At 34.0% G+C, this 23202-nt stretch overlaps 2 protein-coding genes, 1 non-coding gene and 1 pseudogene across 5 annotated transcripts; 2 read left to right on the top strand and 2 right to left on the bottom strand.

Annotated features, from left to right (window-relative positions):
- Positions 1-1878: 1878 nt before the first annotated feature.
- Positions 1879-6393, top strand: LOC143605615 (zinc finger protein CONSTANS-LIKE 10-like). 2 transcript variants are annotated; one of them, XM_077081667.1, is made up of 5 exons: positions 1879-2220; positions 2885-3477; positions 3656-3829; positions 5338-5648; positions 6127-6393. In XM_077081667.1, exons 2-5 carry the CDS (start codon positions 2962-2964, stop codon positions 6254-6256), a joined length of 1131 nt encoding a protein of 376 aa, XP_076937782.1. In that variant the 5' UTR covers positions 1879-2220; positions 2885-2961; the 3' UTR covers positions 6257-6393. The 2 variants fall into 2 exon arrangements, with proteins under 2 accessions (XP_076937782.1, XP_076937781.1); XM_077081666.1 differs by lacking the exon at positions 1879-2220 and having other exon boundaries at positions 2637-3477.
- A 274-nt stretch (positions 6394-6667) lies between these two features.
- On the bottom strand, positions 6668-9727 carry LOC143605618 (uncharacterized). The gene is made up of 2 exons (XM_077081669.1): positions 9399-9727; positions 6668-7782 (listed from the first exon to the last, which is right to left on the bottom strand). Exons 1-2 carry the CDS (start codon positions 9725-9727, stop codon positions 7020-7022), a joined length of 1092 nt encoding a protein of 363 aa, XP_076937784.1. The 3' UTR covers positions 6668-7019.
- Positions 9728-9860: 133 nt separating this feature from the next.
- LOC143605619 (U6 spliceosomal RNA) lies at positions 9861-9965 on the top strand. Its single transcript, XR_013148580.1, has one exon. It is a non-coding gene; the product is annotated as a U6 spliceosomal RNA (small nuclear RNA).
- A 2620-nt stretch (positions 9966-12585) lies between these two features.
- Positions 12586-22966, bottom strand: LOC143605617 (uncharacterized; annotated as a pseudogene). Its single transcript, XR_013148579.1, has 11 exons — positions 22591-22966; positions 19526-19569; positions 18833-18935; positions 18646-18749; positions 18251-18575; positions 18018-18143; positions 16865-17258; positions 15588-15888; positions 15333-15494; positions 14019-14513; positions 12586-13209 (listed from the first exon to the last, which is right to left on the bottom strand). The product of XR_013148579.1 is annotated as an uncharacterized LOC143605617 (transcript).
- Positions 22967-23202: the final 236 nt, after the last annotated feature.

Below are 23202 nucleotides of genomic sequence, written 5' to 3'. Positions count from 1 at the left end.
AGTCAGAGAAATCACTCCGTGACATCGGGCTTGAAATTAAACGAGGCATCTCAGCTAAGGCTCTAGCTTGATTTTGAAGCTAAACGAGATTTAAATCGAGCCAACGAGACGAGCCTAGGTCGAGCCGAGCTTGATTACAAAAATGAGCCAACTCAACTCAGTATGTTTCAAATCAAGTATTTTAGCTAGTTTTATTCGATCTTTTATCGAGCGAGCCACAAGCCCGAGCTTCGAGCCTCAAGCTTTTTGAACAGCCCTACTTTAATCACATTATAGATCGAAAATCATAACGCGCATAACATTCCCGATCCAATCCAAATATAACTTCGATTTTGTTTACTAGTTATACCAGTTTCACATACCCCCCAACCAAGATTTGACTACCGAAACATTCAAGAGCTTCGCGAGCTGTGGAGTTGATGAGCTATCTCCCGCATTTGCGGGACCCTCAATGCGAGCTCCTTTTGCTCTGCTAATGTATGGGAGTTGAAAAGTTGTTTGGTCTCAGAACATGCCAACCTGTGTATGTAGGGGAAACAGTTTCTGTGTTTGACAATGGCCTTCGGGGGGCGGTTGAGGACATCGTGGTTTGTGGTGGTCCCTTCTTTGGAGATTTTCAATGGAGGTTGGCATCACTTTCGACTCGTTTTGGAGGTTTGGGTTTATGTTCAGCTTCAGACGTTTCTACTTATGCGTTTGTGGCCTCGAGGGCGCAATCTTGGGAATTACAAGACCACATTCTTCGAGGTTGTGGTATTGATGGGTTTGACTCCGATTATGGGAGTGCGATAGATCGGTTGCACATTTCACTTCCCGATTTTGACATTAGTTGTTTCTCTAATAAAGACACCACCCCTCTAAAGCCCAACATGCTTTGGCGAGTGCCCTTTATAGTGGAATCATCAAGAGTTTGGAAATGAAGTTTGATTTATCCCCTCGTCAGAAAGCGGTGTTTGAGTGTCTTCGGGCTCCTCGGGCTCAAGATTCTCTTAAGTGTTCTCCCTATTGAAGGATTGGGCCAACATATATCGGCCTTGGAGTACCGGGCTATCCTGAAGTATCTGTTAATGGTCCCTTTGTTTCCGGTAGATGAGCCGTGCCCGGTTTGCCGTAAGGTTTGTTTGGATTCTTTTGGCGAGCATGCGGTTCACTACAAAGAGTTGTCTGGGTTTAAGTACAGGCATGATTTGGTGAGGGATGTTCTATGCGATGTTCTTAAACGAGCCAGAATTTCGGCTAAAAAGGAAGCCCCCGTAAACTTTCTTACGAATCCTCAAGAAGGAAGATCTACATTACGACCGGCTGATATACTTGTTTTTGGGTGGGTAGGGGGAAAACACGCTTGTGTCGACCTCACAGGAGTGTCCCCTCTTGTTGGGGTTAGGGACACTGGATTTGTAGCAGGCCAGGCAGCATTGAAGGTGGCATCGGGCAAGGTTGCTAAACACGAGAGAGCTTGTTTGGAGAATCAACACGTGTTTATCCCCTTCGCCTTTGACACTTTTGGTTTCTTAGCTCCGGATGCCGTGGACCTTTTGAATAGGGTTCAGAAAGTTGTGTATAGTAACGTATCAGCCCATAAGAATCAAAACTTTGTTTTTAGTCGGATTGGGTTTGCTATCCAAAAGGGGGTTGCGGCCCAGCTTGTTACCCGCTTACCTGCCACTTCATTGTAAATCGTTTGGATGTTTCTATGAAATATAAAAAGAGCTGATGTAATTGTAAAAATCTGATTACCCTATAGTGGATATCTCATGCTTAAATCTTGGCTTTCAACAATAATTTCTTAAATTTCTTAGTATAAGTTGTGTTTCATCTGATCCCATTAATTAACATCGTACTGGTTTCTTAACTTTCCCAGTATAGATAAGACTAAAACCATAGTACTCCCATATGAGAAAGGACTAAACTTGCAATTGACCCAAAGATTTAATAAAGAGGGCCTAATTTTTCAGTATCATGAAAATGACATGGGCCCGCCATTCCAACCCACCCATAGTTCTCTCTTCTTCTACTTTTCTCTCTCTCTCTACACTTTTTGCCAATTTCCTTTAGCAAATTTTGTGTTGTCAGATATCCAATCTAACACACACCAACAGTTAACAACAAATCCAGAACCAACCAACACTGGAAGCCCAGAAAGTTTGAACCTTTATCAGTTTTTTTGCAAAACCTTGCAACTAAATCACATGCACTTCATTTGGGTATTCAAGAAAACTAGTAAAGTAGTAAGCTTTCTGGGTTTTGATCCTTTTTTATTATTAAAAATGGGTTTCTTTTTGTTTTTCTTGATCTGTAAGTTATGGGTTTGATTCATTGATTTTAATTTAGTCTTTGTATTGCATAAAGTTTGAATCTTTGTCCAAATTTAAGCTGTCTTTGTAGATTTTCTTGATTGTTGTGTGTTGATCTTTGGTTTAGTATAGGGTTTATAATTTTCAATTTAAACTTTAGTATTTCAAGTTTGACTTTTTGTTTGACTTGTTGCACTTATGAAGCTTTTGTTGCCATTGATTTCAAGCTTTTGAATATGTTATGTATGTATGTGTGTATATGCACATATACACAATATTCACATGCATATGTTTTTTAAGTTTAAGATGCTAAAGAAATTGAAACCTTTTATAACTTTGCTCTAACATTCTACACATGAAGATACCAATCATGTTAAAAGAACAAAAGATATTCACTTTAATCATTACTGGCAAATATACTATACTATATTCGATCGTCCGATGTGTACATCGAATCCTACAATAAATTGTTCTTAAATTGCCCCTTTTTTGTACCTTAGAACATATTCTGAATCAATAAAGTGTATCCCTTTTCGGGTCAAAAAGGACCGAAATTCCATTTTCTTGATTAAGTTTCTCACTTATTGCAGGTTTCGTGTAAGAAATCGAACATTGAGCGAAAAGGGGTATAAAAAATCTCGTTTTGGGCCGATATTTGGTACAAAGAATGGGTTACCATTGTGATCATTGTGGGGATGCAAGATCAATGGTGTATTGTAGATCGGATGCAGCGTATTTATGTTTATCGTGTGATCGTGATGTTCATTCTGCAAACGCGTTATCTAAACGACATTCAAGAGCACTCGTGTGTGATAGGTGCAATTCACAGCCTGCATTGGTTAGATGTGTAGAAGAAAAAGTATCACTTTGTCAAAATTGTGATTGGATTGGTCATAACGGGGCGACGAAGCATACTAAACAAACATTAAATTGCTATTCGGGTTGCCCTTCGGCTGAAGAACTTTCTTCCATTTGGTCGTTTATGTCGGGCTCAGATTCGGGCTTTGTTAATGGGTCTGCTTGTGAGCAAGAAATGGGCTCAATGAGCATTGCTGATAATAATAATAATAATAACAATAACAGTCAAGATTTACTTGCAAGCGGAAATAATTCAAGCGTTTGGACGGGTCCCATGAGTGTTAATGTCGATACTAGGCCGCAAATAGTTCAACAAGTTGGGCCCGTATGTTCTTCTGCATCGAAGGTAAGTAAGACTAATCGGTTTATGTTAATTTAGTTAACAAATCCAAGATTATCTTATTCTGGTTATTAACCCCCCTCCCTATGATTATTTACATAGCTTTATGTAAACTTGTGTTGTTTGTATGTAGGTATCACATTCGGGGACAAAAGACCTTGAGCCCGTTGTTGGTGATGACGGGTTCTATGCTGACTTTAGTATGGATGAAGTCGACTTGAGCATTGAGAATTATGTAGAGCTCTTTGGTGTCGGGCATAATGATCCCAAACATCTTTTTGCGAAAGACGGTATTGATAGTTTGTTCGGTGGTGCTGAATCTTCATATGTCGGAAAGGTATTATGTCATTAACCAATTTTTATAAATATATCGTCGATATGATTAAATTTATCAATAAGTAGCATAAGTTTATTTACATATCACAATATAGTTAATATGTCAAATGTGTTGCATGTTTTGGCTAAACTATTGTATTCAAATTAAAACTAGTGTGCTTAATTGTCCGGGTCACCCCGTCGGGTTCATGTTGGGCCATCTTTGAGCTCGGTAGACGGACATGGTTCGTTGGGTATGCACATATAGAGGTGAATAAAGCCCAAATAGGACCCTTTGGGCTCAGTGGTTCCAAATTTACAACTCCTATTTTTCTAAATAAGTATCCGAATTTTCATTTTAAGTATTGAAATATATATTGTCAATTTGTATGTTTTATCACAGTATAGTCACAAAAATGCCTTTTATTAAATCAAGATATTACAATTTAATTTTGTAAAGAATATTTTTTTATTTAAAAAGTTAAAAACTATATCATAATTTTTTTGTAAGGCATAAAAATATACAAATTTCCATTTACATGTAAAAATAACACAACTAACAACAAAGAATGAATGGTATACAAAAGCTACTAGGTTACATATGTATTATATGAAAAAAAGAAAAAATCAATGTACCAGGCCCAAGAGATGAGACCTCTAGAGCTAGACATTGGGCCTGTAACTGGGCTTTGGACAAGGCCTAGATGTAAGTAGAGTCTTAGGACTGAAGTGCAACCAATGGGCTCAATGGGCCTAGGGCTGGGCCTGAGACCAAAATTGTAATGGTCTATAACATTATAAAATTACTATAACCCCCATATAAGAACAAAATAATGACATCACTATCAAGCTCCCAAGACTGCCAATCCATATACATATTTGCATGTACGGGAGAAGTTCATTACAAAATACTAAATTATTGCGATAACAAAAAAACAAACTTAAAATTGTTTATTTTTTTCCATCAATGGTGCGTATTTCTTACAACTTTTACTTCTTACATACAAATGTTTATGTTATGTACATGAAGAACCACTAAACTTATTTGTTCATATGTTCTTTTTCCTTTTTAAACTTCTACCTACATATGTGTAGGTTAGGTGTAAAAAATATAGTGATTTACACATGTATAGGTGTAGTTTATAAACAAATTTTGTTAACATATTTTTTTTAGAATGCTAAAAGTTTAATAAACACTGCATTACACCATTTCCTTGTATTTTTAAATTTTTTTAAATTGAAAAAAATGAACGGTTTTGTATTGTTCTTTTTGTATTCGCAAAAAGAATGTCTTCTACGTATAACCCTCCACTATATATACACGTATATTACATAAGACCCAATAACCTTAACAAGAGCTCAGACACGAGCCCTAATAAGCTCAAGCTCGACTAGTTATGTTACTTATGTATATCAAGTTTGTCTTTTTATGATCAAGCTCAAGCTTGACTTGCTGTTTTTCGCCTTTGTTTTCTTTTGTGGTTCAAAAAATATATGATTTTGTCTATTTACTTTTGTTTTTGTGATTAGGAATCATCAACAGGACATGCAAATCAAGCACAACCCGCATGCAGTAATGCAGCCTCTGCCGATTCATTAATGAGCTGCAAAACTGAACCTAACCATGGTTATGCAAGGCAACACTCGAATATCTCGTTCTCAAGTCTCACAGGGGAAAGCACTGCTAATGATTATCAAGACTGTGGAGCTTCCTCAATGTTCCTCTCAGGTGAGCCACCATGGTACAACTCGGGCCCAGGCCCGACCCTTGATCCCGCCACCCCTTCTGGTAGCAGAAATGATGCGGTCCAACGTTACAAGGAAAAAAAGAAAATGAGAAAGTAAGTATTTTTACTGCTCTAACTGGAAGTGCAACTTTTTACTAAGAGTGCTAAACGGGCCATGTTTGCGGGTTGGTGGGTCCAGTCCGACACTAACCCGAAATCTGACACGAACCCAAAAATTGTGTCAAGACTTATGAACTCGAACACGACACAAGTATTCGCGGGTTGAACCCTAAACTCATATGTCAGTTGCTCTGTTAAGTTTTAAATATTGCCATAAAATACCAAACAAATGTAATTTATAACATAAAACACATTTAAAAAACTAAATATGAAATAAGTGGAATCAATGGGTCAACCCACTAACCTGGTCCGTTTAGCTAAACGGGATTGCGGGTTCGACCCGCTTATAGTAAACTCAAACCCGCGACGTGTTCAGTTGGTCGTGTGTTTTGTTTCGTGTCATACATTGACACCCTTGCTTTTCACCTCAATACTTACTAACGGGTTGAGTCGTTTTCTTTATGATTTATAGATTTGACAAGAGAGTAACATATGCTACAAGAAAGGAATGTGCGGATGTAAGAAAGCGTGTGAAAGGGCGGTTTGTGAAGGTGGGTGACGCTTATGATTACGACCCGTTGAGTCAAACCCGAAGCTTTTAGGTTTAATATGTGTAACACCCAAAATCTAGAAATTTTAGTACTTTGGATTATAAATTTGGAGTGAAGTTATAATGTTAAATAATACAAATTAATTGTTGCCAAAATTTTTGTAGGGGTTAGGAAAAAATTAATAATTGTAAGCAATGACAAATAATTTATAAACAATTAAAATAAACTGAAACCAGTTATATTTATGTTCCAACAAGGTAAAAAGTAATGTTGAATTATAAATTATATGTTTATATGAACTTAGCCGGCTATCAATATTGCGATTAACACGTACATTGCAACTCTTAAGTCAAATCGTTTTTAAATCGATCGAAATTTTCACTTGTATAATTATCATTTAAAACTTATTACAAATGGATAGTTTTGAGCATTCAAATAACAAGTTACTCTTATACATAAGAAAACCATATGAATCTTAGTGCACCAAAAAACAAACTCTTAACAAATTTACAATTCAGTCCTCCAAGTTTGACTATTTACAAAAACACCCTTCCATTTTGCTTTTGGTGCACTTAAGATCCATACAGTGCTCATATTTCTCATGTATAAAGTTCAAATCATCATTAAAGTCATGCTAAACATTAGTAATAATCAAGTTACCCATCTGCATACTTACATGTAGAAGTAGCAAAACACGAGTCAGTCGAGTTGGTCAACGGCTCAAGTTGACCTTAAGTGAAAATGGGTCATCTTTAACTTCAAGCATGAGTCGAAACGGATAATCAAGTATTCAAGTCGGGCTGTGACTTTGACTTTAACTTGTGTTTCTTTGAACCAAATCTTGCAATAAACAATTTGCAACTTTTTCTGAACCATCAACCTTAACCGCAATATCATAAGCCATCTTCTCAACAACCATCGAACCTGGTTTCTTTTCGGGAGGCGAGTCCCTAAGTAAGTCTAAAAGGGTCCTAGCCATGTCCTGACCTTGATCTGTTCCATACGCGGTTAACCGTAACAAGCCAGGAATAGCACCTTGGTTCAGTATAAGCTCCCTGTATATACTTCTACAGCTTGAACACAATGTAAGTAACGAACTAACCGCATGTTCGGTGCTAATTAAAGATCCATCTTCAACCGTTTCCACTAATGTTAATATCCCATCTACTGTTTTTGCTATCGTTGATCTTCCTTCTTCGGTTTCTAAAACTACTTTGATTAAAAATGTTGTTTTTTCAGCAAATTTTGAGGATTTTTTGCATTCTTTAAGGAGGTTAATGAGAGGCGGGATTGCTTTTGCATCAGGAGTTATGGTTGGTTGTTGTTTTGAATTTGAGGTTGTTAGGTTATAAAGAGCGGTTACAGCATCAACGCGTCCTTGAACGGTCCCACAACTGAGGATTTGAACTAGTAACGGTGTGACACCCGAGTTTATTATGGTTTGTTTGTTGGACTGGGCGGTTGACAGAGTCAAGATTGCAGCAGTGGCTAACTCTCTCAAGGTAGTGTTGTTATGTGAGCTGAGAAGGTCCACGAGTGGAGGGATCGCGCCACATGTCACTATTTGTTCTTTGTTTCTGAAAGTTAATATAGAGGTTGAACTTGTTAGACCGATGATTAAGCTAATAGATTATGATCAACACAAATAAATTTCACAGGCAACAGATAATGAAGCTAAGTAGGTAACAGATTTAAGTTCTTTGATGTGTCATTCAAGTCAAAGAAATTAGTGTCAATATAAAAGCAAAGACAAAGCTGCAAGTTAAACACTAGCTTGAAGACGCAGCATCTATATTAGCAGATCTGTAAATGATCTCACCATACTAATTTAAACATGGATTGATCTTCTGTATAACAAACCTAGATATGAACTAGTAATTGGAGAGACAAAGCTCCTAATTACTCATTTTGTTAACTAAATTTAGCATGGATTGATACGATAAACCTAAGTCTGGACAAGTACTCTGAGAGTCAATATGTGTGATCTCAGGGTATTTGAACTTTGAAGTATAACTTGTTTTTTAACTCATGCAAGAAATGGGCTAAACTACATGACAAATTAGTGATGGTTGTTTTCACCTAATTGTGCAACATTAGCTTGATGCAACTTGTAATCTTTCATGCCCATACCCAGTATTGTAAAAACGTGATTCAGTTAATTGCTGACAAGTATGCTACCAATTCGATTTCACCTAATTGAACCAACAAATCGGTAGTTGGTCAAAAACGGTCCAAATCAACCCAAACAGTTCAAAATCGGTCAAAATATGTCAAATGTCGGTCAAAATATGTCAAAATTTCAAGTTTTGGTCAAAAACTGTCAGAATTGGTAAAACGTCGGTCGAAATCTGTCAAAATTGGTAAACTGTCGGTCAAAATCTGTCAAATTCCGGTGAAAAAAACTGTCAAAATTGGTAAAAATGTCTGTCAAAATCTGTCAAATTTTGGTCAAAAACTGTCAAAATTGGTCAAATTCCAGTCAAAATCTGTTATAATCAGTCAAAATTGGTGAAAATCTGAGGCAATTGAAAACTTATACTTATTAACCCAATCCGATTAATAAGTTTGATAAATTATATATAAAACTTTGAAAAATTTTGTATACATATAATTTTGAAAATTTCCTTATAAAATCTCGGTTCGAATAATCTCCTATTAATCGCTAGCCAGTAACACACCACTCGATTAATGCCTAGCTCGTTCTACAACACAACACTGACCATAGCCACAAGGCTTCATCCACTTAAGCTTCCTTGAAGCCCTAAATCTCATCACTATACACCAAACTATCACACATTCATATCAACTACAATTTAAGCTCTCAATAACAATTCACAACATTAAAAACGATAACATCCTATTCAAACTCTTCTAAAATCTTAACTACCTATCCGTACGGATAAACACAACAATTCGCAGTAATAATTGTATATATTTGTAATTATTTTTATGCATTCTTTTTAATTATAACTTTTTGTATAAAATAATATATATTATTTAGTTATTTTTATTTATTTTTTCATGACACTATATACATTAATAAATCACTTTAAATATATACGTTAAAAATTATATATATGTCAGGCTCGCGATCCAGCTCGAGCTCATTTATTAAACGAGCTCATTTTCAGGCTCCGGAGTTCTACGATTCACAATCACAAATCAACAAAACACACAAAAAACAACAACTAACCGTTGGTTTCTGGAAGCGAGATTAAGAACCGCGAGTAACGAAGCCTGACGAGCGTCATGGTTTCTGGAACAGAGCATGAGAACTAGCGGCTGAATAACACCTGCTTCACCGAATTTGGCGCGAATGTTATTATTATTATTATTATTATTATTATGAATTAAGGTTCGAATGTCTCTAGCGGCGTGGATTTTGGTGGTAATGTCTCCGGCGTGGATTAAGTTGCCGGAGATTTGATTGATTAGCGTTTGTTTATTATTATTATTATTATTATTATTATTGTTATGGTGGTTGTTGTAACTGAATTGTAACGAGGTTGGCTCGTCTACCATGGCTGTTTGTTAGTAAATGAATGAATGAACGAACGATTCACCAGCTGTTATTGTAACTGAATACATACACACACACATAATAATAATAATAATATTAATAAAGTTTAAAATACATATATATATATATATTAAATTAATTAATATATTAAATTTGGAAGTTGGAACGATACAGAGAATATTAGCATGGCCCCTACGCAAGAATGACACGCATCAATCAAGACATGGTCAGAAAATAATTAGTATATTAAAAAAGACATTTACAAGTTTTTTTAATCAATAAAGTTGGGTTACCTTGTGTAACTCAATGTTAAGGGGGATTTTATACGTCCGCGATCACGATAGCGTTGGGTAGTCTAGTCTAGCCCAACAGCTCTTGTTCTATGTGGTAAAAGCTGGTTGAGATTGGATTCGAATCTAAGACCTTGCGGTGTCTCTTGGCCTAAATCTTCACTTTCTTTCTAGTGACAGTTGAGATAAAGCTCACTAACAATACATCTAAAGTAAACTTATTTTTATTTTTATTTTTATTTTTTTTACTGAAGTCACATATTGAGCTAATCAATGAACCGAAAACGTTATATTTTTTAAGTTTATTTTTTATAGAGTTATAACATGCACGTTTGGTATTGCTGGTTTTGACGGTTCATGATAAAAGAAAATGAAACAAACATGTTTTAATACCTTTTTGATTATATTACGATTATATTTTTAGATTAATTTTTCTTTCGTTTACAATAACGAGTATATCAAAACCGAAAAAATTTTGGCTCAGTTTTATCTTGCTAGTTTATATCAGATTTAATATGGTATCCTGATTTATTTTCAGTTTTATTAAAAGAAACAAAAAAAATATCATAATTTGTTGTGTTATTATTAAATGATTAAAAACATGCATAAAATGACAAGAGCATGCAAGGGCAGTATATTACAAGCATTAGAATACAACAATTTCGGTTATACATATGGCTTGATATGAAGTGTTTAAAATATGTGGAATATTCCTTTTTCTTAACCATTAGATCACGTTACGGGATCACGCTAATAAATTGTTAATCAACGTGATCAGGTAAGTCGCAACTTATGTTTAGTTTGTGATCGATCTGTTATCACTTCAAATGGAATGGGGGTGTTAAGAGATAAAAAAGATATTTATCACATAATTTCATTATTGAATATTAAATATGTCATCTTGATTTATTTTATAATTTTATTAATAAGTTTATGTAACTAATTAAATTAATATTAAATGACTTAAAAAACATGTATAAAATGACAATAAAATAACAGACTAATTATAATAAAATATATTACAAACACTAAAATAGTAAAAATACAACAAGTACAGGTATATATACCTTTGTCCTAACATGAAGTGTTTGAATTTTAAAATAGGCATATAATAGTCTTTTAAAATGATAAAAATAATAAAATAATGAATATAATACTATTTTAGAGGGCATTGGTTATTCACACACCCTTTTTTAATATTCATACGCCCTTTTAACACATTTTTTTTTTCTTTTATTCACACACATTTTTTTTTCTTTTATGTCCCTTTTAGAATTTAGACACAAATCCATAAGAGGAAAATGAGATAATGGTGGGACCAGTGGTCAAAATTTAGGTTATGAAGTAAGGAAGGAATCATGTTCAAGAATCTAAACAAGGAACATAAAGCCATTTAAGATAAAGACAACACATGCATATGTACTTTAAACTTTAAAGTAGCAAACAACTTCATTGTGATTTCTTGTTACAATCATATGAATATATTAATAATGTTACATTTGTTTTATGTTTGTTGTTTGTAGTGAAACCAGTGGAGTAACTTTGGAGGATACTCGAAATCAACTTCTTAAAAGCCGGAATTCGGTAGAGTTAAATTCTAAATCAAATGTTATTTTATAAGCTAGTTTGTGCCCGAGTTTGATATGCCGAGCTTCATTAGACTCGTGAACCTAAATGAGTTTAAAACAAGTTTATGGTTGTATATAATGGAGTTAAGCACGATGAGTAATTATGAGTTAAAAAAGACGCTTTTAAAACGTAACATGTAAATTAGCAACAAGGTGTAAAGTTACAACCGTGTATTAATTTGCATTCATGCATAAAACATGCGTAAACTAGCACCTCGTGTGTAAGACGCGATGTGTAAATTGTTGCTAAATTGTAAAACATGAATTGTACGCACAGTCGTAAAACATCACTTGACAAATCTTAACATCTCAAAACCATGTGTAAATATGAATACATAATGTTCAAACAAACTCAATTTAATAAACTTTACCTAAAAGAGACGTGATCTTCACACACCAACCTCGTGTTAACTGTACAAGCCTATTCGACTCGTATACGCCTATACTGGGGTCGTATATACCACACATGACTGACAAACGTACGGAAGGGGCAACAAACAGCATGTATAGGGCCATACGAGTCGTATAAGTCTTCAACAACTCGTACGACCCATACGACCCATATAGGAAAAATGTGATGTGTTAAAATCCATGACACTACTATAATTTAAACATCTCAAAACCATGTGTAAATATGAATACATAATGTTCAAACAAACTCAATTTAATAAACTTTTAACTAAAATGCATTTTTTAAAACAAAATATAACACTACCCATATTAAAAACTATTAAAAAAACTATAAATTTATTATGTAATCAATGTTTATGGTTCCTTTATAGACATTTAGAAGTATATCTTTCTACCCAAATCTCATCATACATCTATTCACACAGATGCATAACTCTACAAAAGAATAACAATCTAACAAGCTCAAGCTTTTAACATGGTCGCAAATCGACTATGCTCTTTTAAACCTAGGCTCTTTTAAACCGCTAATATTAAAAGAAATCGATTTTAAATAACACCCGATACCAATCACAACAGCTCAAATACATCCTTTCTTGCTTTCATAGTTCACTTTACAAGCAACACCAAAAGGAAAGAATTTGTAAACCGGCCCAACTAACTTTTAAAAATTGGTCATTTAACGGTTACAAGAGGATTTCATCAAATTCTTTTTTTACATATATCCTCGAAAACGATAAATATATCGAAGATCCCAGCCTCCTACAAATGATTTACACGCGAATCCAGCCAATTATGTATGACCTTTAATCATCATTATAAACTAATTTTCTTCTCAAATCCATACCTTTTGTTAAAACTGGTGGTTGTTTAATTCCTGATATTTAGCTGGCTTCATTTGTTTGTGATCCTTTTTTAGTAGTTATTAGGCCAGTTGATTTGAGATGTGGGTCCCGCCATGTCAACGCCCGGTCCAGCCAGTGTTTGGGACTGTTGGAGAAGTGGGTGAACCGCGCTGGTGGTTACTGGTTGAGCCGGGTGGTGGTAGATACTGGCAGAGGTCCCGTGACCGCCTTGAGGCATATTATAGAAAGAATTAGCCTGCACACCAGACATGTCTCGGCCCGGTGCAGCCATCCATACACCCGAACCTTCACTCTGCAAATAAACACAAGATTAACAAACATGCTATTTTCGCTGGTTTATATTTGTTTAAGCTTTGTTCATTTACATATTAATTTAATTTTTTGACACATTACAATTTAGTCTTAAAGTTTTAAGAAATTAAAATATCATCCATTACAATTTAGTTGAGTTTCATTAATCATTTGGTGCAACATATCAATGTTCACGTTTACTTTTAGTTGGTGTTTGTTAAATTATGTTTGTTTACGTTCGTGAACCATTCGTTTATACCAAAAACAAAGATAAATCAACATGGATACGTTATTTTTATTAACGAACAAGCACGAACAAAAAAACCTTTTTCGTATGTCCGTGTTCAGTTGTTTGTTCCATTAAAGTTTAAACAAATACGAGCATTCCTTGTAACCAAAAAACGAACCACATAAAACTAAAGATTCCTATTTTATGTTTTTTGCTTCAGCTTCGGTTTTGCTGTCAACCAAAGACTGAAAAAACCAAACCAAACCAAAGAAACCAAAAATCAATAAACAGTACAGCCCAAAAATTTAAGATCTAAATTTGTAATAATCAATAAAACAATAATTAACAAAAAAAAAATGGGCCCAAAGTTTCATGCCCAAATTCATTATTTTGGGCCTTTTTCGGCTCAAATATTTCAAGCCTGGAGGTAAAACCAAAACCAAACCGGATTCATAATGCAAAACTGCAAACCGAAATCAAACGGTTTTCAAAATGTTAGGTTCGAGCCCAAAACCAACTCAAACCGATCCATGCGCAGCCCTAGTTTTAACTTATTATTAACTAGAACAAATGAAACTAACCTGCTGTCCGGTAATGTAGACATTACTTTCCTTGAACTGGTTCCCACCGAGATCTTCATCGGAGGCTGAATTGCCAGCTGTAGCAGCTGAACCAGAATTATACCTGGCTGGGTTTAAACCATACGTTCCATAGCTTCCGGGCATACCCATATTAACCTGGTTTCCAGTATTACCGCCCGTTTTGTATTGTGGGAGTGGGTATTTAGGGCTAGGTACTGGTGGGCCCGGGTACATGCTACCGGGTTGAGGTTGTTGAGGGAATGTGCTGTTGCTTAAAAATTGGTGAATGGCTGGTGGAGGTACATAAAATGGGGAGAAATATGGGGCGTATGGGATGTAATTTGGAGGGTAATGCGGTAAATGAACCCCTGGTGGTTGTCTGAAAACGGGTAGTGGTTGTTGGGTCACGGGTATGGAGGTTTGCATGAATCCGCCAGTTTGTGTGGTGGTGGTTGGTGTTGGACCAGCACCAGATAACATTAGTGAGTTCCCAACCTGCAGTTCAAATTTTAAATATTAGGACAGGTTATGTCTAATCATCTACCGTGCCAAATGAGTTAAATAATAAGATTTAGCTAAAGAAACACGGTTGACGAGATATCGGTTTGAAAGTTGCCCTAATTGTATTTTCAATGCATACAACCTCCTAAATCAGCTAATTCAAAACATTATATTATTACCATAGCAATATGTTTTCTGTACTCAAATTTAACACAAGTTATCCACAATAAAAAATAAAAAATTTGAAAGAAAAATGTTCACAGTCAAAATTTCCTACAGACCAGAACCTGTTTTTGACGGTGGTACATTACACGGTAAATCACTTTATTCAAAAATGTTAGATTATTATTCTAATATCATATATTTTCTGTAATCGCAGTTAACACACAAATTATTTATTAAAAAATTAAAATCTTAAGAAAAATTTTCGTTTTGACTTGTTACATAACAAATCACTATATTGAAAAAAGAAAAACAGATTACCACTGTCATACTTTTTGTAATCACATTTATTTACTGGTAAAAGAAAAACAAAATGTTAAGAGAAGACTATAAATGTTCCGAGTCAAAATTTCCCATTGACCCAAACCCATTTGAGGCTTACAATAATCACTTCATTGCAAAAAATAGTTTGTTACTGACTTACTGTATAATAATATACATTTTCACTATAATCACATTAGACACAAATATAAGAGTTCCTGGTCAAAAAAATTCATATTTAGACCTGAACCAGTTCTGGTTCATCACCTAACCTGTCCTGCCCGACCGCTCACTTCTAAAGACATAAATAAAACCTAAAGAAACACAAACCTCTTGAGAAGAATGAGAAGCCTGTGGAGATAACACAGGAACATTTGCATTAAACTTAGTTGGAATCCCGGGTGAATGAAAAGGTGATACGCGACCATCCACGTCAGCACCTGAACGATAAAACTGAGCATAATAGCTTGCTGGGTCAAATGGTTGCTGAACCTGGAAAAAAAAGAATTGTGCATAAAAACTTAAATCAAAATATTAAAATCCAAAGCCAAAATGAAAGATTTAACTATTTATTCATAGACTTACAACAAAGTTTGGGACTTGAGAACCATCATGGTTATGAGACTCGTTGGGTTCAAAAGATGTGACGTGGGTCCCAATCATTGGTGGAATGAAGCCAAAACTAAAGTTGGGAGATGTCTGAAGAATCGGGTATTGATGATTTGCTGTTGGGAGTGATGTCTCTTGTTTGGTTTCATGCTGATCGGGGCCCGGAATTGATGACATGTCACCTTCGGTTGATAGATTCTCGGTTATGTTATTGGACGATGATGGACGGTCAGGATGATTTTCAACTTCCACACTTGCCAAAGCATCATTTTGATTTCTGAACCAAAAAAAATCAGATGGTGTGAGAGGATATAAGTGGATGATTAGATACGCGTTTTGTAACTGATTTATCTTTAATTAGTTTTAAATAAAACCTTGGAAAAAACCAATTCTGCTACATGAGTGTGATTATTCAGGGGTCAAATAATTAACCTTGGATAATCAAAACTTAATGTCTATAGATAAACCATATTTACAAATACAGGATTACCTTTTTACCCCTTTAAACCTAATTTGTAAGAGTTTTACCCCTGTTTGGCCATAGCCATTACATCAACTAATTCCTTAAATAAACCCAGATTTGTCAAACAAGTCTTAAGACTTCAAACTCAACCGATTATCTGATTTTAATTATTTAATATCGCCTTCTTTTTAAACACTAGAGATGTAAACAAAACAAGCCGAGCCGGAGCTTGACTAATCTCAAGCTCGAATTGTTTTTAACTCATGAGAGCTCAAGCATAGCTCGTTTCGAGCTCTATTTCTAAAACTCGAACTCAGCTTGTGAATAGTTTTTCAGGCTCGTCCTCGACTCAGGCTCAACATGTTAATTATTTATTAGTTTAATAGTATTTAGACTTACCTTTATATATACTTATAATTATAATATTTTATAACATAATATATATTATTTAGTTATTTTGATTATAATTTTATACATAGTGATAACCGTTACTTAAATGTTTACTTAATACACTAAATAAGAATATATAAATAGTACACTCGTTTAGACTGGCGAGCCTACTCGAGCTCAATAGTGCAGCTCATACTAGGGCTTATTTATTAAACAAGATTAGTTTTAGGCTCAAACTCGTTTAAGCTCGACTCGATTCGAGCTTTAAACAAGCTGATATCATGTAACTCACGAGTGGCTTGGCTCTTAAACCCCTACAAAACACACAACACGCATCAAAACACCCACCAAACATCTAAATTAGCACAAATCACTCAATTGAACAGAAATTAACACAAACCTAAGCTGCTCGTCTATACTTTCATCAACCACCTCAGAAGCCTCAGAACTCTTGTCACTCACGAATTCGGGCTCAAGCCCAGGCCCATTTGAGGAGACTGGATTAAGACTGAAACTGGCATCAAAGCTTCCAAAGTAGAACCCGAGTTTTTCAGCTTCGGGAACATGAAGGTGATTTGGAATAATAACATGTTGATTATCTGAAATGTGTGATTCCTCTAACTTCTTCTCGAGCCCGTGGGTCGCGTCCTTTAAATCAAGATTACGGACTGCAAATGGGTTTGGAGTTTGACATTCAACTTGAACAACAGGCATCTTAGTTGACTCGGGTGACCCAGTTCCGTGAGCAAGAACTGGATTTGTTGGTTTTGGTTTCCATTCCATACTTGGACCAACTGTAGAAAATTATAAGGAACATTAGTGGACCATGAAATTGCAGTTTTTAAAAATCATATAGTTTTGGAATTTTAGGTTTTGTATTGTAAAATTCATAGCTTTGTGGAAAGTAAAATAGCATGTTTGCAATTAATAATTTATATTCGGTCATTCTAAGCTTTTATCTAAAATGGTCTTGCGTAAGAGAAGTTAGGCAATCACTACAAAATATAGCAAACTTAACCGTCTGTATTAATATATTATTCTGAGAAATGATGAAAGACAATAAATAAACTTTATGTACCATGTTTTCATTTAACTTATCAGGTAAACAATCATCACAAAAGGTACTGATAACATGAGAGGTTTGAACAATATTATATAATCATGAAAAAATCACATGAGAAGAGCATAGTAATCCATCCATTAAAGCCTTAACGTATATACACAAATTAAAACGTTCTAATTACTATTTCACAATTAAATCAAAATAGATTTTTAAGTGATATTGAGTCATATTTTAACTAAACAAACACGTGTGATGAATGAGTAAAACACACATCTCATTGATGTCACTATGTTATTGAAGTTCTACGAAAGTTCATTATAGAAGCTCATAAAGATTCTAGAAAACTACATTAATTTTTCATTTTTCTGAAGTTAGTTAACTAATCAAAAGATTGTAGAGTTCTATTTGGTTACAGCTTCAAAAAGATTTAAAGAAAAAACAACTCTTTTAAAATCTAACGAAGTAATTGAATATTATTTAAGCTTGATACCTTTTTGAGGCCCAATTGCTTGCTGCGGTCTATTGTTATAATTTGAAGACGGCCGGGACACGGTAAATGGGACATGAGATGACGAAGCCTTGGCTTGCATGGAAGAGTTTCCAACCTCGGAACTAGCTGCAATGGTGATCAAATCAATATTATACACAAATTTAAAAACAAAAACTACATAAAAATTATGCAACATAATGCCTGTTTTAATAAAATAAGAAAACGATACTCACATGCAATTGATTCAATCTCAAGGGGGATCTAATGAATTTGGTCAACCGAAGTTTGTTGACTCCCAACCTCACGTTTGATTGTACCCACGGGGAGTCGTGAATCTTGTGAAGGAATCAAAATAGGATCTTTAGCAGACAAATATAGCCCTTCTGAAGGTGATGGTGTCTTAGAAGCTGATGTGTCATTGAGGGGCCCACGTACAACCCCGCCAACAGCAGGGCCCTTACTTGCCTCAACAACGGGTACCACTTCAGATTTGTTTTCATCAGGTACAGAACGAGAAGAACTGCAAAAGATTACGTTTATATATTTTCAGAATTTAAACTGTGAGCCATATGACACATTATTAATAACTAAAACCAAAAAAAATCTGACGAATGAACTACCTTTTAACAGCTGCCTCTTTATTCTTTTGACCCTGATGAGTTGACTGTTTTTGACCATTATCTGCGCCTTTACTCATTCCATTTTCCTTTGCAGAATGTGATGCCCTGCCATCTGGAGTAAAACAGATATCAGAGATCGTTATTATGCAATATATAAGAAAGAATAAAAATTGCTATAATAATACGATAAATTACCATTAGAAGTGCGACGAGATGGGTAGTTCAACCTGCCACCCCTATTCCCCCTACCCTGCATCCCAGGTCTCCATTTGGGCTCTGTAGGTTCTTTATTCAGAGTCTGCAGAATAACAGAGTAGGTTAATTATAAGAACTGCAAAATATTACAGTAAAATTTGATAAAGATACACTTTAAAGCAGTTCTCTACTTAAAATGAGTTATGTAACGAACATCCCTCTATGTCTATATATCCATGAAGCCAATTAACTACAGCATTCATATATAATAATTCACGATCGCCAGCGCCTTGATTAATGATTTAGAAAATATATTTCCATTTTTACAACAAATAACCAACAATAATCATATATCATTAGTTCACAAAGAATCTTACTTACCTCCATTTACATGTTATCATATCAAAATAAAAAAACAAATACTTCTAAAATTACACAAAAAGTAGAAACTTTCCCTCCTTTTTATGTAACATTATTCACTGAATTAGTAACTAAGCAGTCCTTTTTATAACAAATTGCCTACATTAGTCATGCATCATTTATTCGCAAATTATGCTACTTACCTATGCACAACATCACTATAGAAGTATGTCTAACTAAATGTTAGTCCAATAGTAGTGCAATAGTACCATGTTATCATATCAAAATAAAGACAAAACACTTCCAAAAATACACAAAAAGTAGAAACTTTACCTCTTTCTTGCGGTCACGCTTCCTCTTAACCTCATGAAATGGATCTGTGACACAGATTTAAAATTGTTACAAAATGTAAAAAAAATTATACCAGTTAATTAACCCTGCTACCTATTATAAAGTGAGAAACTATAACAATACCAACTCTCACTATGTAATTGTAGCCCCTTCAAATCATTCTAACACCAGAGATCACAAGCTTAAAAGTTTTAACAAATTCAGCTTTTTAGATAAGTGAGTGAAAATAATAAACAAAATAAAAAAATTGACCTAAAAAGTACAACTACAAAACAAATCACTGAAATTCCACTATGTAATTCAAGTGCCTTCAAACCGAATTAACACTATAGATCACAGCAAGTCTAAATACTTAAAAAAATAAGTTTTTATACAAGCATTTAAACCAGCACATGAACACTAATCAATCTAATTAACAACCAAAATAAAAAAACTTGACCTAAATTTCACAATCACAAACCAAATCCCCAAAATCAACACCAACAGAAGCACACACAAATCAAACAACAAAATCAAAAAAATTGGCCTAAAACACAAGGATTAATTTCATATATACTTTTACAAACATTACAAATATCATATATATCCAAGCAAACCTTAAAATGTCATATATGCCCTTATAAAATAATTAAAATATCATATATGCCCTTACAAAAAAGTTAAAGTATCATATATACCCCCACTCATTAATAAAAATTTAATAAATGACCATTTTACCGTTATTTTTATAAAATTTTAACTTTTATATATGCCAATTTTTTAATGAATATACCATTCTACGTCTTTCCATCACATAATGTGTTTACACCCTATATTATTATTTTAATTTTGATCGATGTTTCTCGTCTTTGACAACAACCAAATTGTCTCTCGTCACTTCTTCAAAATTGCAAAACCTTTAAAGGTTGTCTACAATGTGAACTTTTTATCGCATCTAATCGAACCAGGGTAATATGGTGATTTTTTTTAACTTATTTTTAATGAATTGGGTATATATGATATATTAATAACTTTGTAATGGCATATATGATATTTTTAGTTTTGTGTGGGTATATATGATATTTTCAATATTTGTAAGGGTACATATGAAATTGTCCCAAAACACAATACATCACAAGTTTAAAAGTTTAAACAATTACAATCTAATTAACAAACAAAATCAAAAACTTTGTCCTAAAAAAATACATAGAATTGCAAAACAAAAACATTAAACTTTCACTATGTAATTCAAGCACCTTCAAACCGAATTGACACTATAGATCATAACAAGTCTGAAAGTCTAAACAAATTCATCATTCACATAAACATTCTAACCAACACATAAACCCTAATCAATCTAACTAACACAGTAGGGCTCAAAATAACTAACAAAGTAAAAAACATTTACCTAAAAAACACACAATTACAAAACAAATCATTAAACTTCTCGCGCCTTCAAACCGAATTAACACTATAATCACAAGTCTAAAACTTTAAACAAATTCATCTTTTCACATAAACGCTAATCCATCCAATCAACAACCAAAACCAAAAAACGTGACCTAAAATACACAATTACAAAACAAATCATTGACCTTCCACTATGTAACTAAAGCACCTTAAAACCAAATTTACACCATGGATCACAACAAGTTTAAAACTTTAAACAGATTCAGCTTTTTACATAAGCAATAAACCCTAATCAATCCAATCAACAACCAAAACCAAAAAACGTGACCTACAAACCACAATTACAAACCAAATCCCCAAAATCAACACCAACAGAAACACACACAAAATTACCTAGGATCACAACAAGTTTAAAAGTTTAAACAAATCATTAAACTTCCACTATGTAATTCAAGTGCCTTGAAACCAAATCAACAACAAGGATCCCAACAAGTTTTAAAATTTAAACAGAATAATCTTTTTAAATAAGCATTTAAACCAATAAATAAACACTAATCCATCCAATCAACAACCACAACCAAAAACCTTTGACCCAAAAACCACAGTCACACACCAAATCATTAAACTTCCGCTACGTAACTAAAACTCCTTCAAACCGAATTAACACGAGGATCATAAACAAATTCATCTTTTTCGCATAAACATTTAAACCAACACATAAACCCTAATCAATCAGATCAACAACCAAAATAAAAAAACTTGACCTAAAAACCACAATTACACACCAAATCATTAAACTTCCGCTACTTAATTCAAGTGCATTCAAACCGAATTAACACTATCTTAACCAACACATAAACCCTAATCCATCCAATCAACAACCAAAATAAAAAAAAATTATAAAATTAAAAATAAATAAATAAAAACTTCACTAACATCCCCAAAATCAAAATTATTTACCTAAAAAAACACAATTACAAAACAAATCATTAAACTTCCACTATGTAAGGATCACAATTACAAGTCTAAAATTTTAAACAAATTCATCTTAGCACACACATAAACCCTAATCAACCAAATCAACATCCAAATTCAAACAACTTAACCTAAAATCCACACTCACAAACCTAAACCCCCAAAATGAAACCAGATCGAAGAAGCAGAGTATGGTAATTATTAATTTATTATTATTATTATTATTACTACTACTACTATTATTGCGTAACTGAATCGCGTTCAACCCAAATTAACACTACAGATCATAACAAGTTTCAAAGTTTGAAAAACACATAAACCCTAATCAATCCAATCAACAACCAAAAATAATAATAATAATAATGACCTAAAATCCCCAAAATCAAAAAACTTTGACCTACAAAACACAATTACAAACCAAATCATTAAACTTCCACTTCGTAATTAAAGCGCCTTCAACCCGAATTAACACTACAGATCATAACAAGTTTCAAAGTTTGAAATACAGATAAACTGATAAACCCTAATCAATCTAATTAACACCAATCAACCAAATCAACATCCAAATTCAAACAACTTAACCTAAAATCCACACTCACAAACCTAAACCCCCAATATCAAACCAGATCGAAGAAACAGAGTATGATTATTAATATTATTATTATTATTATTATTATTAATACCTTGCAGTAATAGCTTCTGAGCAGTCTCGTTAGGATCCATGGAACAGTCCTTAAGCATTGCGTAAATGTCATCTTCAGTGTGATTATTACCTGTGATCTCCTTTATGTTCTGGATCGTCTTCCGTACATTGCTCGGTATTGAAGCCCTAGCTCCACTCATTCTTCTTCGTATGGAAGGTAATAATAATAATAATAATATGAGAAAGTAATTAATCAATTAATGATGATGTAACGCATGATTATGTATTGTATTGTATAGATTTAGATGCAGAACATAATAATAATGATTATTAATAATATAGAGAGATTATTGAGATGAATGAATGTTGTGATCTGAAGGAGGAGTTTGGGGTTTTGGAATTAGAGAGAGAGAAAGAAAGAGAAAGGGAGGGGAACTAATGTATGTATAATGTATGTATATGTTTGTATCTGTGTGTTTTGGATAATAAGAATAATCAAATAACAATAATATTTTATTAAATAAATATTACAAGAAAAAATAAAAAAAAAACTATTCGTCGTTGTCGTCGTCGTCTTCGCCCTCTTCGTCGTCGTCCTCGTCCTTCTCGTCCTCGTCCTCGTCCTCCTCATCGTCCTCATCGTCGTTTTTAT

This window comes from Bidens hawaiensis, unplaced genomic scaffold (genome assembly GCF_021521415.1).
Source record: "Bidens hawaiensis isolate Kalapana, Puna unplaced genomic scaffold, B.hawaiensis_p1.1 tig00070401_1, whole genome shotgun sequence".
Taxonomy (NCBI): domain Eukaryota; kingdom Viridiplantae; phylum Streptophyta; class Magnoliopsida; order Asterales; family Asteraceae; genus Bidens; species Bidens hawaiensis.
This window is presented reverse-complemented; position numbering and strand designations above follow the sequence as displayed.